The sequence below is a fragment of the Stegostoma tigrinum genome, chromosome 14 (genome assembly GCF_030684315.1).
Source record: "Stegostoma tigrinum isolate sSteTig4 chromosome 14, sSteTig4.hap1, whole genome shotgun sequence".
NCBI lineage: Eukaryota > Metazoa > Chordata > Chondrichthyes > Orectolobiformes > Stegostomatidae > Stegostoma > Stegostoma tigrinum.
This window is the reverse complement of record NC_081367.1, coordinates 1,748,400-1,765,470: the sequence shown is the minus strand read 5'-3', so window position 1 is coordinate 1,765,470 and position 17,071 is coordinate 1,748,400. Positions and strand designations below refer to the sequence as shown.

The window sequence follows — 17,071 nt, the reverse complement described above, 5'->3', positions numbered from 1 at the left end:
TGGATGTGGGGAACAAATAGAGTCTTTTCCAACTTGCTGATTACAAAACACAAGGGGGAATATGAAGCAAAAACCGAAATTGCTAGAGAAACTCATCAGGCCTGGCAGTGCCTGTGGAGACAAAGCTGAGTTAAAGTTGCAATTGAGTGACCCTTCATCAGAACTACATAATAAGACAAGATAACAAAGTGTGAAGCTGGATGAACACAGCAGGCCAAGCAGCATCTCAGGAGCACAAAAGCTGACGTTTCGGGCCTAGACCCTTCATCAGAGAGGGGGATGGGGAGAGGGTTCTGGAATAAATAAGGAGAGAGGGGGAGGTGGACCTCACTGCGAAGCTTCTTCCAGAGATGCCTAACATGAAAAAGTTACCCTCCTCCCTCCGGACCAACCTCAGGGCTCCATCTTCGGTCTGCCTTCCCCTCTCTCCCTATTTATTCCAGAACCCTCTCCCCATCCTCCTCTCTGATGAAGGGTCTAGGCCCGAAATGTCAGCTTTTGTGCTCCTGAGATGCTGCTTGGCCTGCTGTATTCATCCAGCTTCACACTTTGTTATCTTACATTGGAAGACAGTCAGCTTAAGAATCTAAGAAACTTCAGAAGTATCTATACACCCTTTCTGAAGAAGGGTCACCAGATGTGAAACATTGACTTTGCTATATCTCCACAGATGCTGCCACATCTGCTGAGAAGTTTCTGATTTTGATTTCCAGCATCCCAAGTTTTTGGGTTTTCTGCTTAGTATATTATGTGGATAAGTGTGAGTTCTCCACATTGGTAGAAGGTGCAGAGATTTTCTTAAATGGTGAGAGATTTGAAAGTATTGATTTTCAGAGGGTGTCCTTGCTCATGGAAGCCAACATGCAAGTTCAGCAAACAATTAGGAAGCAGATGAAATGTTGGACTTGGAAGAGATTATAGCTCAAACTACACCTAGGAGTTTAAAACAATATAGTTTTCCATGATTGTACAGAGCCTTGGTGAGGTCACATAGGTATTTTGTACCATTTTGATTGTCTTAACTGAAGAAGGATATAATTGGCTGAATAGCCTCATTCTGTGCAGTGACAATTCTGTGATTATTTGAAAAGTCATTGATTAGGTGCCGAGGATGTTCACAAGACTGATTCCTGACTTGATGGGAATACGATATGAGAAGAGACTGGGGTTTCTGGGCTTGTGTTCTCTAGAGCTTAGAAGAATAAGAGGCAATCCCATTGAAGAAAACGAAATGGAAGGTGTCATCAGCAGTGGTATCAAGCAACACTTGCTCAGCAACAAGTTGGTCAGTGACACCCAATTTGGTTTCCAGCAAGGCCATTCCGCTTCTGACATCATTAGGGAGGGAGTTCCAGGATTTTAATCCAGCAACACTGAAGGAATGGCAGTATAGTTTGAAGTCAGGATGGTGAGTAACTTGGAGGGATGTTGATGGTGAGTTCCTATGTATCTGCTGCCCTTGGCCGCCTTAGTAATAGTTGTCATGGATTTGGTGAATATCAACAATGCATCTTGTAGATAGTACACTGCTGCTGTTGAGTGTCACTGGTGAAGGGAGTGAATGTGATGCTAATCAATCAGGCTGCTTTGTTCTGAATGTTGTCAAGCTTCTTGAGTGTTGTTGGAGCTGCACTCATCCAGGTAAATCAGAGAATATTATTTCACACTCCTGACCTTTGCCTTGTAGATGGTGGACAGACTTTGGGGAGTCGGAAGGTGAGGTACTCACTGTAGGATTCCAAGCTGACATGGTATTTGTAAGAGGAAACCTATTCAGTTTCTGTCCAATGGCAATCAACAGGATTATTGGAGAATTCAGGCATCGCAATGCCTTTGAATGGAATGGAATGGAACAGAACAGAATGGAACATCACATGCACTCACATGAGTACAGTGAAAGTTGACAAGTCGCCATTTACAGAGCTTTCTTAGGTACCAAGGTACCTAGCTACAGATTCTTAAGTACAAATTCTGAGAGGGAAAATAAAGAAAAATAAAGAAATAAAAAAAAATCCAGCAATAGATTCAAAAAAATCAAGAAATAAAAGTTCAGAATAACAGTCCTTCCAACCCAGATTGTGAGAGGCTTCACCTTGAGGCCAGGAGTCTGCATTATCTTTCACACCAGACATCGCCAATGCCACTCAAGTACCGGAGGTAAAAAGAGAAAGCAAAATGTGAAAAGAGGGAAATAAAGAGAAAAGAAATGGACAGAGGACGAGTTCCAGCTTGGGACTGTTACTCTGCTGCCATATTGGAGACGTCAAGGGGCAGTGGTTAAATAGTCATTTCTTAGTATTTGTGTGGTAGAATTATTACTCACTACTTTTTAGCCCATACCTGGATAATGTCCAAGTCTTGCTCCACTACTGAGGAACTCCTGCAGAGGTGTCCAGGAGATAATGTGTCTGACTTCCTACAAGCACAATCATCTTCAGACTGGGCGGATGAATAGTTGTTACTGGGTACTGTTAGTGGCTAACAACAGGCAGTGTGTAAAGGCAGGCTATGAGATAACAAGGCCTGGTGTGTGGTATAGGGGACATGGAAGAGTTTAGGCCCTAAAATTATTGAACTTGATATTGAGCCTGGAGAGCTGTTGGGTCCCAAAGCAGAAAATGAGGTGTTGTTCTTCCAGTTGGCATTGAGCTTTACTAGAATACTGCAGCAAGCCAGAGACAGAGATCTTGGCCAGGGAACTGGGTGGTGCATTAAAGTGGCAGGCAACGGGTAGTTCAGGGTCTTTTTTGTGAGCAGAACGTAGATGTTCTGTGAAATGGTCACCCAGTCTACGCTTTGTTTTGCCAATGTAGAGGACACCACATTGCGAGTAGCGAATGCAGTAGACTAGATTCTGGGATGTGCAGGTGAAATGTTGCTTCACTGGGAAGGTATGATTGGGCCCTTGGATACTAAGGAGGGAGGAGGTAAATGCGCAGGTGTTGCACCTTCGCCAGTTACAGGGGAATGTGCTATGGTGGTGTGGCGGTGTGTTGGGGGCAAAGAAGTGTGTCCCTGCGAAAGGCGGTCAAGGGAGGCGAGGGGAATATGTGTTTGGTGGTGGCATCTACCTTGAGATGGCAGAAATGGTGTCTGATGATCTTCTGGATGTGGATGCTGGTGGGATAGTAGGTAAAAACAAAGGAACCCTATCCCTGTTGTGGGAGGGAAGAGAGGGGGTGAGGGCAGAAGTGCGGGAGATGGGTCAAACACTGTTGGGGGCCCCCGGCAACAACAATGCTAGGGAATCCTCAGCTGAGATAGAAAGTGGACATTTTGGAAGCTCCCTTGTCAAAGTTAGCCTCAGGTGAACATAGTTCCTCCATCTCCGCTGTGTGAGAGAATGGGATAGAGATTTTACAGGAATTGGGGTGTGAGTCAAGGTAGCAGTGGGAATCAGTGGGTTTATAATAATATTAGTGGCCAGTCTATCCCCAGAAATGGAAACAGAAATGTCAAGGAAGAGAAGGGAGGAGTCAGAGATAGACCAGGTCAAAGTGAGGACAGGGTGGAAATTGGAGGCAAAATCAATGAACTTTTCCAATTCTGGATGAGAGGGAGGCAGCACTGATGACATCATCGATGCATTGGAGAAAGATCTATAGGTGGGGGCCTGAATAGGACTGGAAAAAAGAATGTACCATGTACCCCATGAAGAGACAGGCATAGCTAGAACTCATGCAGGTACCTGTGGCCATCCCTCTCACCTGAAAAAATGTGAGGAGTTAAAAGAGAAGTTGTTGAGGGTGAAGACAAGCTCAGCCAAGCAGGGGAGGGTTGGTGGGGATGGTTCAGGACATTACCCCAGGAAGAAGTGGAGACCCTGAAGAACCTCGTGGTGGGGAATAGATGTTCCCCACCCCATTCCCTGGTCAACATCTCTCCCTCTGGCTTGCTGCACTGTTCTAGCGAAGCTCAATGTGAGCTGGAAGGACAACACCTCATTTTCCACTTGAAGACCATGCCGCCCTCCGGACTCAATATCAAGTTAAAACATTTTAGGACCTAAACTCTTCCATGTCCCAGCCCCTTACCCCACACACCAGGCCTTGTTATCACATAGCCTGCCATTACACACTACCTGTCCTTAGCCGCTAACAGTTCCCACTAACAATTATTCGCCCTCCCTGTCTGATCTTTATCAAACCTTTTGTCCAACTGTTCTTCTTTCTCTTTAGGCTCTATCCTATCGTTTACTCCCTACCCTACCCCACCCTACTTTCTGCATATGAACTGATGTTTTCCCAGCCACCATCAGTTCTGAGGAAGGGTCACCGGACCCGAAACATCAACTCTGATTTTATCTTCGCAGATCCTGCCAGACCCATTGATTCCAGTTTCACTTCGGCTCCTTGAAACCACACTCGGTCAAATGCGGCCTTGATATCAAAGGTTGTCACTCTCACATCACTTCCGATATGTAGGTCTTTTGTCCATGTTTGAGCCGAGGCTGTAATGAGGTCAGGAGCTATGAAGCTCTGGTGTCTCTGATCAAGTTATTGCTGAGCAGGTGCTGCTTGATAGCACTGTTGATGGCCACTTCCATAATGTTACTGATGATTGAGAGTAGACTGAAGGGGTAGTAATTGGTAGGGATGTTTTGGTCTCCATCTTTGTGTGCAGGCATACCTGAGCAATTTTCTTTATTGTTGAGTAGGTGTTGGTGTTGCTACTCTACTGGGACGGCTTGGTTAAGGGAGTGGCACTTTCTGGAGCACCCGTCTTCAGTACCATTGCTGAAATGTTGTCAGGACCCATGACTTTGGAGGATGAATTGCCTCCAACTGTTTCTTGATACCAAGTGGAGTGAATCAAATTAACATGATGCTGGGGACAACTGGGAGAGGCTGAGATGGATCTCGGCAATTTGGTTAAATATTGTTGTGAATATTTCAGCCTTGTCTTTTACACTGATATGTTGAGCTCGTCCATCATTGACAATGGAGATATTTGTGAACTGACTCGTGAGTTGCTTAATTGTCCGCTACCATTCATGACTGGATGTGGCAGGACTGCAGAGCTTAGTTTCACTGCTTCCAACTTTGCTGCTCTATGCAATATTATAAGATGGTCTAGAACTGCAAAAAACACTGTTTTGATTTTGCAGGTGCTACCGACGGTCAACAATATAAGCTAAAAGAAATTGAAGGTCAGTATTATGAAGTTTTTGCTGGTGTATCCTTCCTTCACATGTGCCTGCTCAACTTTTCATTGTAATAATGGGATTCATTTGTTTTATTCTGTTTGGAGCAGTTCATATTCCTTTTTTAAGATTCATTGAAATATACAGCACAGAGACAGACCTTTCAGTCAACTCATTTATGCCAACCCGAAATCCTAAATAAGTCTAGTCCCATTTTGCTAACATTTGGTCCATATCCCTCTAAGCCCTTCTTATTCATATACCCATCCTTTTAAATGTTTTAATTGTATCAGACTCCACCACTACTTCTGTCTGTTCATTCCATATACACACCATTCTCTGCATGAAAAAATTTCCCCTTGAATCCCTTTTAAATCTTTCCCCTCTCATCTTAAACCTATTGGGGAAAAGGCATCATCTGTTTGCCCCTCATGATTTTATAAATTTCTATAAGGTCACCCCTCAACCTCCGATGCTCCAAGGAAAATAGCCCCACCCAATCAACCTTTCTCTATAGCTTAAACCCTACAACCCTGGCAACATCCTTATAAATCATTTCTGAACACTTCCAAGTTTCACAACATCCTTCCAATGGCAGGGAAACCAGAATCAGATGCAGTATTTCAATCATGGCCTAACCATGTCCTGTACAGCCACAACATGACATCCCAACTCCTGTGTTGTTTGTTGAACAATTATTCAAAGAACAGTGAATAATTAAATCAGTATGTTCACACTAATGAACGATCTAATATCCAAAATCCAGCTGACTAAAAACCAGAATTGTCCACATACTGAACATTCCTCTCCTAACAGATCAGGGTTTCTCTCTCAAAATAGAGCAAATACAGGAATGAAGATGTTGATCCAGAGGATGGAATCAGTGACTTTTGTGCACACATGGACCTGAGTCTAACATGGCCTTTCAGATCTTCCCCCCCCCCCAGTCCCCTCCTCTTCCCCACGCCAGATCCCCCCATATTCTCAAGACTCCAAATGAACGGGTTGATGGCTCAGTGTTTAGCACTGCTGCCTCCCAGCACCAGGGACCCAGGCTCGACTCTGGCCTTGGATGACACTCTGGGTAGAATTTTTATGTTCATCCTGTGTCTATATGGGTGTCTGCAGGATATTCTGGTTTCTTCTCACGTCCAAAGATGTACAGTTTACGTGAATTGACCATGGGAAATATAGAGTTACAGGGATACGGTTGGGGGGCTGGTTCTGGGTGAGTGCTCCTTGGAGGGTCAGTGTAGATTTGATTAATTGAATGGCCTCTTTCTACCCTATAGGAACTCTATGATTCTAACTGCTCTTATTTGCCTAGCAGCATTGTTTTCTGGCTGAATTTAGGCCAGAGCTCCCTATGAAAAGATAAACCATGAAGAAATTATGTTATTTCACCAGGAATCCAAAAGGCCTATGGTGACCTTGAGGTAACTCTTGAGGGAGAAGGATGTATGCCTGGATGAGAAGTGCTTTCAGTGTAAAATAAAGTATCTTCTCCTTCTGGATAGTTCCTGCAGATGGCTCACAAGCCAGCAGTCTGGACAAAGAGTATCCTGATCTGGATAAATGCGTACAAACATCTAGCAGTTACATAACTGGAGCTGCTTTGCCAATCCACATACCATTATCAATTGACTGTAGGCCTACACAGAGGATCAATTTCTGGTTCAGTGGCATAAAAACCATTTAGAAATATTTTGAAAGCAATCTAGAAATATCAGTAGTCTCAGTACTAATGTAAAATCTATTGCACACAGTCAGCTGCTTGGAGCCACCTCCTCTCTGAAGGTACTCATGTTTCATTTGAACCTCCTCCCAAGACATCCTCTGACTCAGCAACCATGTCCCTCCATTGACTTCTTTCTTGTGTCTGTATGGAGCTTTTCCTTCAGTGTATTGATGTGGCAATGACCTCCACAATTTCATCACTCACTGTGCAAAGAATCACAATATGACTAGATGCTACAATCCATAAAGAAGGTGGAACTGTAATTCTTGACTAGTGCTAGATGGTGAAAGCCAAACTAGGATTGTGTATGGTCGGGTCAAACCATGATGATGTGTCCAATTTTGACATCCAAGGCATAAAGACCAATGGACAAAATGACAATACCATGCTGTGAGCCAAGAAGCATCTTGAAAGGCATTTTCAGAAACAGCCTGACAAAAGTACAATAGTGAACAGCACCAAATAGTATTGCATCTCAGACCTATTAATTTCATGAGGGGCAAAGCAGAGACAATATGGTTGAGGACTCAGTAGGGAAACACAAACTTTGGAGTAATAACAGGGTGCGTTGTTGTGTGACCCAGTAAGAATGAAGGAGACAGAGAAACCTTCCCAACCCATATTGATCTTGAGTCTTTGTATTGTTCCCCAGAGCAACTGGTGAAGGAAGGATTGGGTTGGTATTTACAACAAAGAAAACTATTCAAATAGTTTCATTGACTTTACCTGATTAGGAAGGTACTTGCATTGAGAATAGTTCACCAGCATATTCTTTCATTTTTAATAAAGTGTCAGTTAGAAGAGGGAGCCCTTCCCTTCACAGTATTGTGCCAAAGTACAGCTGAGATGCTGAAATGTGGTCGAAATGGTATACATGCATACCAAGATCCCTCTGATCCTGAGTTCTTCTCACGTTCCTACTATTTATCATGTATTCCTTTGCCTTGTTTCTCCTGCCCAAGTTCATTAGCTCACATTTAACCAGTTTGAATTCTATTTGCCACTGATCAGCCCATCTGAACAGTCCATCTATATCCCATTGTAATCTCACCTATTATGTTTCCATCTCGCCTTCCATTCCCTGATTATTCAGACAGACACTGGTTAACTATATTGTGAGTTTTCATTGAGGGTGACAGTATTATATGTACAGTGCTGGAGAACTTGAATGTCAATATCTTTTAATTGGTCTGCTAACACATTCCAGCCATGAACCCTGTGACAAATGACACAATGTCCTGTCTGCTCATAGAACATACAGCATAGAACGCCACAGCCCATTTCAGGCCCTTCAACCCTCAATGTTGCACTGACCTGTGAAACCAAACTGAAGCCCATCTAACCTATACTATTCCAATACAGACATATGCTCATGTACAGACTTAAAGAAATTCTACAACAATGTGCACAGATGATGCTACCAATGTAAGCCTCTAAAAAGCTTAATGTGGAGCAATGGGTGAGGCATCGTCTAATATGATGATGTCACACGGACTTGGGGAGGAGAACAGTTTTAGATCTTGAAGGAGTAGCACTTAATTGTCATGCTCCTGCACAATCTCTGGGACAATGTTCATCACACCAATATAACCTGTCCCTGATTGCTAGCATGTAATATACTGCAGGGTCTTTCAGGCAACAGTGTCTTCTCTTTCGACCATCTAGTGGCTTTTCCCTTCCACATGAAGCCTAGCAGAAAGAAGAAGGAAACAGAAAATCTACCAGAAGAACCTGACATCATGATGAGAATTTATCTTACAAGTGATCACATTGTAGGAACCAGGAAGGGAAGGTTGCTTGATATTAACTAGAGTTCTTATTGGATGACATTCGATAATTCTTTACTGCATATTTAAAAGACTGGTTCCCTTCCATTTTCACTCACAAAGTCTACATAAATCTTGCTTCTTCAGTGTTGATAAGTTTCTTGTGCGTTGTTTTTATTCTGGTGTTCAAAAGCCCCCAGGATCAAGCAGTTCTAAATATTTAGCCATGCTGATCAAATGGTTAAAATCAGACAGAAACAGGAAAGCTAAGGAGAGAGATAATGGGAGCTGCAGATGCTGGAGAATCCAAGGCAACAAAATGTAGAGCTGGATGAACACAGCAAGCCAAGCAGCATCTGAGGAGCACAAAAGCTGACGTTTTTGGCTGAGGCCCAAAGCGTCAGCTTTTGTGCTCCTAAGATGCTGCTTGACCTGCTGTGTTCATCCAGCTCTACACTTTGTTATCTAGGAAAGTTAAGGACTTGCCCAGATGCCTACAAAGCCAGTACACCTGAGGCAGAATTTGTAAGATTTTTACCAGGCCCAATTAAGATCATGACATTTAACAATATGAATATTAAACATACAATGCATTTCACAGATGTCAAAAAATAATATGGATTTTGTTTTACAGATGACATGTACAACCTGAAGTCTATCAAAATGGATTTGACTGAGTTTGAGGCTCTTGACACATATGCTTGTAAGGTAACAACCAAAATTCCAACCCATAATCTTTCCAAATAAAAAACTGAACACCAGATCAGAAGCCTCTCTCTGTTCTGATTCAAAAACTTTATTTTTCATAATTTGTCAGTTACTGGGAATGTGAAGCTTGAAAAGAAATTCTTTAAAGTCCACAAGTCTTAGTTTCCACCATACCTGTGGTCACCCAATTCACACTGTCTGCTCTGACTTTTAATTTAATTTCCATTTACCTTTGTACTACTGTTTGTGCTTCAGAATTAGAATCACATCTAATTCCTTCTTCCCCATCTAAAGCCAATTCCCAACTCCAGAACTAAATCGAACTAGGGTTTTATTCTAATAAGTTGTCAGCTCCAAATTAGAAATCACTAGATGTTCACCATTGCTCAAGATATGTCCAGTTTCACATGCAGCTGAATTGAAGTGATCTTTGAAAACCCCGGCAACAACTCTCCGATCTCACCAGTCCCATCCTTCATGCAAGCCCCTCAATGCAGATCTGTGTCGTTGTGCTTAAGCTTGGCCTCATTGTTTTTGCCTTGAACCATTTCACGACTAAGACTGCTTTCTTCCACTCAATATCTGCCCTACCCTTACAATGTAGCCTTTCTTTTCTTTAGGTAAAGTCAAAATTTAATAATCTGTCCATGTGTCTTGAGTAGTTGTTCATTAGTATCTCATTGGTACATAGTACTTGTACTTCCCTAAACTTCCTCCTTGTCCTTCCAGGCCTGTTTACCTGCTCACTACCTTCCATCCAGTACTTCTCCTCTACATCTAGCTAGGTGGAACCGCTCTCATTGCGTTCCATTCTTATCTATCCTGCTGCAGCCAAAGTATCATCTGTAATAGCTCCTCTTCCTGTTCATGTATTATAAAAAGATAAACAAGATACCAGATAAACTCTGGTGTCCACAAAAATCCAAACTTGGCACCCTCCTCCTGGTTGCCGTTTGCAGGCTGTCCTTGGACAATGACATCTGAAAGTATTTCACGTGTACAATCATCTCTATCTCACGGTCACCTCTTTTCACTCCTCTACTGTTGCTGAATCATTAGACTGTTGATCAATGTTCATTCCCTGATGCACAGATGTTTACCGGGAAGGCTGAAGCTTTTGCTTTCAGTTCTGTTGCAAGCTGCCTATTTCTACATCTGACTGACTTCACCTCTGTCTCAGGTCAGCTGTTGCTGAAACTCTCATTCATGTCCTCCTCATTATTTCAACAAACGCCTGTCTAATTTTTATATATCCTCCAGCACCTTAAGTCCACCCAAAGCTTTGCTTCTTGTGTATTAGCTTATTATTATTATTCAAGGATTTACTTTCAAAAGCGCAGGAAAAGATGGATTCTATATTTTCATTTTTATGAAAATTTAAGGCTTTTCTTAACATCAGAGAGTCATTTTGAAGATTAAGTTCAAAGCATCATTTACAAAATGTTGTATGACTTCAGCTACATTATCAAAAAGGTGCCAGGGGAAATAGCAGCTGTCTAGTAAGACAGTAACATCTACACCTTACTGAACCTGAAGATTTAGACATTTTAAAAGTTACCTACCCTGTAAAGAATCCTGATTTATTGGTTTAAATGCTGCAAATTCCTAGCCACACAATCTGCTGAACATTGAAATCTTTGAGCAACTCCTGCTACAACTCAGACACGTGACTCTGGTTATCTGAACCTGCCTAGGCTAACCCCTCAGGAGACTGTAAACTGATCCTTTGTTTTGAATTGGTAAAATTGTCACAATTATAACACCAGGACTACTGTTTCTCAAATGTAAATGTCCAATTTAATACTTGGACTAAAAATTACTTTAAAAAACTAAAATTAATAAGTGATGAAATCACTGATTCATGATAGCCAAAGGCATCACCGTGCAGTACGGTGGCTTAGTGGTTAGCATTGCTGCCCCACAGTGCCAGGGACATGAGTGTGATCCCAGCCTTAAGCAACTGTCTGTGTAGAGTTTGCATATTCTCCCTTGTATCTACGTAGGTTTCCTCCGGGTGCTCTAGCTTCCTCACACAGTCCAAAGATGTGCAGGTGGATTGGCCATGCTAAATTGCCTTAGTGTACTAGGATGTGCAAGCTAGGTGAATTAACCATGTGGAAATGTGCAGTTACTGGAATAGAGTGGGGGAAGCTGGGCCTGGGTGGAATGTCTTTGAAGGGCCAGTGCAGTCTTGATGGGCTAAATATTCTCTTTCCACACTGTCAGGATTCTGTGATCACCTGACCCCACAGCTGGCTGAGTTCAAACTGGATTTGAGGAGAAGTAGCTGGGCTGAAATTAGGTTTTCATCCAGAAGCAATAAATCCAGCAAACTCTGCCAACACCACCATGAGAATTTTTCACATGCTGGAGATGAAACCAAAGATGCAGCACTGAACGCAGGCTGAGAATTTTCTCCCTGTGTTTCTCAAGATGAAAATACTGCCAGATGATAATACTGATTAGAAAGAAACAGCAGGACACTGAGATCGCAACAGATGTTCTCCATTGCTGACAGTCTCCAAAATTATCTCATCAATTGTGGACTGAGGTTAAACTCTTACACCTCAGGTGACCAGAAGAACTTTGAGCTGTTATGGCACAGGGTCAGATCAAATCAGACTCACTAAATCTGGACCCATAATGCAATGAAGTTGAAACACTTGATGGCATCCAATCACCCAATTGTTCCTAACTAGATTTTAAGAATCACAGCATTCAGATGCCATGTTTATAACTCAATTTCATTTCAAAAATACTCAATTTCATAGAATCCCTACAATACAGAAGCAGGCCATTTGGCCCTTCGAGTCCACACCAGCCCTCTGAAGAGCCTCCAGCCAAGACCTAACCTCTTAGCCTATCCCTGTATTTCCCATGGCTAATCCGTCCAATTTACGTACCCCTGCACACTGTGGGCAATTTAGCACGGCCAGTCCAGCTAACCTGCACATTTTTGGGCTGCGGGAGGAAACCTATGCAGATACAGGGAGAATGTGCAAACTCCACACAGTTGCCCGAGAGTGGGAATGAACCCGAGTCCCCGGTGCTGTCAGGCAGCAGTGTTAACCATTGATCCCCCATGCCACCTCATTTATTACAAAATTCATTACTAATATTTTAATAGAGCAAAGTTAAACAATAAAGTAATGTAACTAATGTCAATGAACATGAGATAACAAAGTGTGGAGCTGGATGAACACAGCAGGCCAAGCAGTATCAGAGGAGCAAGAAAAATCTTGTTTGATTGTACCCCCACATAGACAGACTAACAGGAACAGTTAAAGGATAAATTAAAAGAAAATAAGAGTTGTAACTGGCCAGTTAGATAATCGCTTCAATAATTAGTACCAAGCCTTTATGAAATTCCATAAATGATGTGCTGCTTCACAGGCACATGTGATTGCATCTTGCTTGAATTCTGAAGTCACCAGTCAATACAAACAGCTTTCTGCAGGGTCTGAGGAGTACTCACGTTTCTTATAAACTGTGATTCTTTCTTCAGGACACCCAATAGCTCAATAATGGAATATAAAACTAGAGAGAGTAAAACTCAAAAATGTCTTTCCAGTTTTGCGATTTCTGGACACATTGCCTTCTGCTCCAAAAAACAGTCAAAACCAGTTCAACCTTGGTTTCTGTTTCTTTGTTCCACTTTTGCTGTAGTTAGCCAGCCAGCACCATCCTCTCCTTGATTGACCAGTGCAATGTCCACACAGCTGGCAGTCTTTGAGCAGAACACATCCTGATGCCAAAACATCTTCAGTGTTCTTGAAACAATAATTAACATGCAATTATTTTTCCAAACTGGTTTCCACATGCAAACATCAGTTTGTGTGTTCTCTCTTTTCTTGTAAAACAAGCTGCTGTGCAAAGGCCAAAGTCTGATTCTCAACTTGGAAGTGGTCACAATTATTGTGTCTCAGCAATACGTTGATACATTCTCCTTGTTCTAGGTGAGGTAACGTGTATTTATATAGCACCTCTCACACCCTCAGCATGGCCTAAAGCATTTTATAGCCAATGATGTAACTCTGAGGTGTAGTCATTGTAATATAACAAATGTAGCAGCCAATCTGCACTCAACAAATCAGACATCCAGCAAATTACCAGGTAACATTTTAATGATTTGTGAAATAGTGGTTAGGGCAACAGAGGAAACATCACTGGCCGTCTTGAGAAAAGAGGCATGAGATCTTTCAAATCCAGAATACAGTACAGCTCCAGAGCTCAGTTTATTATCCGAGCTGAAAGAAGACACTTTCAACGTTGTTGCACCTCCTTAGTTGTGGACTAAGAACAGAAGAGAGGGAAATAGTCAGCAAGCCTGGCAGCATCTGTGTAGACTGAAACAAAGTCAACACCTTAGATCGGTAACTTTACCTGTGCAGTGTTAGAACTGTGGAGATGGAATGGAACAGAGTGGAAACAAAACCAAAGAGAAATTCTGTGGTGGTTTGAAAGAGAAGAGTAGCTAAATGACAATAGGCTTGGTGGGAATAACCAAAGGGAACAATTAAAGTAAAAAAGAGACAAACAGAAACCCTCAGAAGAAGAACAGAACTTCTTCAAGTTCTCTGTACTACACATAGGTGTCAGCCTGGATTCAATGCTCAATTCCTTGATGTGAAGTCTGAAATCACAGTCATCTGACATGGGCTAGATCATGACATACAGCCAAGTCATAGAATCATAGAATGCCTACAGTGTGTAAACACACTATTCAGGCTATCAAGACCCTCTGAAAAGCAGCAAACCCAGACTCAACCCACCACCCCCCCCACCCGATCCCTGTAACACTACATTCCCCATAGCTAATGAACCTAAGACTGCATGTTCCTGGATATTATGGATAAATTAGCATGGAAAATCCATCTAACTTGACATCTTTGGACTGTGGGAGGAAACTAGAACACCCAGAGGAAACCCACGCAGGCATGGGGAGAGTGTGCAAACTCCACACAGACAATTACCCAAGCGTGAAATCAAAACCTGAGCCCCTGGTTCTGAGCAGCAGAAGTGCTAACCACTGAGCCATGTTGCTGTCCCCATAAACTTTCTTTATAAACCACAATGTATGTTTCCAATTATATTCTTTAAAAAAAACTTTTCATGAATGTATTTTTAAAATCTCTGTTTTTATAAGAAGCTTCCAGAGTTTCCAATAGCTAACTTGCTGAATCACAAAAATTAAGGATGACCACATGCAACATTCATACAATGCAAAAGTTATGAAAGAATTACAGCTACCTCTTAACCAGGCAAATATCTTTATAAATGTATTGTTGCCTCTTCTTAGATGACAGATTAAAAATCTTGTTGAATTTTAACCAATTGTTATAAAGTATATACAAATGAAGCTTTTTGATAAACCAGCAATTTAACTAATTACAGTGATTTCATTCGTCATTACATACATTTTTGTCTGAACAGGTTTCTCCAAAGAGTACTGTGCAAAAACTTGTGAAAGAACTACTGTTGTATGCAAGTACAGATCTGGAAAGAGTCCGAGCAATATGGATCTGGATTTGTTGTAACATTGGTAAATATTCAGCTAAGCATTTATACAGCTCTGTGCATGAGTTGTTCGCATCACAACTGAAATGCTTTATAGCATAGAGTTACATTATAAATAGAAGCAGCACGATATACTTTACCCTCCCTCTAGCTCTCTTTCCTGTAAAAATACACCATTGCAGGAAGTAATGAATCATGAACTAGCAATAAAGGTTTGTATTTACGTTGTGTCAGCAACATAGTAAACTTCCCAGGGTGTGGTACCAGACCCTTGTCAAACATATAGGAGTTATTACGGATTGGCTAAAGGTATGTTGTAAAGATTGTTTAAGGTGGAAGGTAGAAGAGAGATGCAAGGCAGAAGAGATTTGAAAACAAACATGACCGTTTTAATTCAAAAACACTACATCTACTTATTTCTCTTATCCATCCTATTAGTCCCATCATTAAAAAACCCTCAACAGATTTGTCAAATATGAGCTTGCTTTGGTAAATTCCTCTGCATTTTCCCAAATAATATTATTTTCTAAGTGGCCTGATTCTAAGGCCAGGATAATAGTTTCTATTATTTTGTTTACTACAACTGTTAGACTAATGGGACTTCAGTTCCCCATGTTCTCTCGCATTTATGTCTTAAGCCGTTGGTTTCTGTTCATTGCCTTCCTATCCTTGGAAACTGTCCCAGAATTGGAGCGATTCTGGAAGCTCAAAACAAAAGCCTCTGCTGTATCTGTAGCTGTCTCCAGTAAAACTCTAAGATCTAGGTCACTAGGATCAAAGGACTGGTTTCTGCTTGGCTCCATTTATGTCCCCTGTGCTACTTCTTTACTTATATTGATATTGCTAAGTTCCTTATTCACATTACACTGTTTTATATTATTTGAATCATTGAATCATAGCTTCATTATGGTGCAGAAAGAGGCTATTCAGACCACCTGTCCCATGTTCGGAGTTATCCAATCAGTCCCATTGTCTGGCATAACTCCAGAGCCCTGCAAGTTAATTTACTTCTAAAGCCTATCCATTCGGCCCCTCAAGCCATTCAATAGATAATAACACATCTGATTGTGGCCTCAACATTCCTGCCTACTTCAATACACTTTGATTCCCTTGTGTATTAAGAATCTATTTCAGTCTTAGAAATTGTCAATGACCCTGCCTCTGCCACTCTCTAGAGAGGAGTGGTGCACAAACTCATGACCCTATAAAAGAAGATATTATTTCTCATCTCAATCTTAAGTGAAAACTCCCTTAACTTTAAACTATGTCTCTGATTCTGGTTTCCCCACAAGATGATACATCCTCTCAGCATCCAAGCTGCGAAGCTCCCTCAGGATCTTATTTGTTTCAGTTAGGTCAACTCTATTCTTCTAAATGCCATTGGAAATGGGCCCAACCTGTCCAACGTTTCCTGCTGAGATATTCCTTTAATCCTAGGGATTAGTCAAGCAAACCTTCACCTTCTAATGTATCAATATCATTTCTTAAATATGGAGATCAAACTATACACAGTATTACAGTTGGGATTGTGCCAATTCCCTACTTTATTGTAGTAAAGCTTTCCCATATTTCATTTCCCTTACAATAATTGACAACATTCCATTTACCTTCCTAATCACTTCTAGTTCCTGCATCCTAACCTTATATGACTCATTAAAACATTGACTCTCTCCATAAAGGCTTAGAATCCTGATACTGTGCTCAATGTCTCTACTTATAAAGATCAAAACCCCAAATGCTTTGCTAACTTGTTTCTCAATGTGTTTAACCATCAAAGATCAGTGCATATATGGACCTTCTGCACACTCTTCAAAACTGTCTCATTGTGGATATTAAGCTTGTCATATCCCTCTGCTATAATCACCACTTCACATCAAAAAGATATATTTGATAGTTGTAATAATGTGTGATGATCTACACCAGGGTGCCAAGTGACGCAGCTTTCAAATAATGTGCATAAAGTGCATTATCTGAGGGGAGAAAACAAAACAACAGAATTACTTCTGCATTTTAACATTTTGCTTTTCTATACAAATTTTAAATTCCAAAAAGGAAGAGAAATACTTCATGCCCACTAACAGAAAATGATAGAGGAGAACCCTGAGCCGTCTGCAATAGGGCAGGTTCCCATACAACTGGGATCTTGCTTAAGGGATCTATTTAACTGGGCTTTGCAGAGCTTCCTCTCTACTCTAGAGC

General features: G+C 41.5%; 1 protein-coding gene across 1 annotated transcript in view; it reads left to right on the top strand.

Moving 5' to 3' along the window:
• Nucleotides 1–1,111: 1,111 nt before the first annotated feature.
• ky (kyphoscoliosis peptidase) overlaps nucleotides 1,112–17,071 on the top strand; it is a 62,356-nt gene continuing 46,396 nt past the window's right edge. Inside the window, exons 1-5 of the mRNA XM_059650930.1 lie at nucleotides 1,112–1,281; nucleotides 4,897–4,964; nucleotides 6,661–6,789; nucleotides 9,282–9,355; nucleotides 14,789–14,897. Of these exons, the coding sequence (XP_059506913.1) occupies nucleotides 1,112–1,281; nucleotides 4,897–4,964; nucleotides 6,661–6,789; nucleotides 9,282–9,355; nucleotides 14,789–14,897 (550 nt within the window). The remainder of the gene's footprint in view (nucleotides 1,282–4,896; nucleotides 4,965–6,660; nucleotides 6,790–9,281; nucleotides 9,356–14,788; nucleotides 14,898–17,071) is intronic.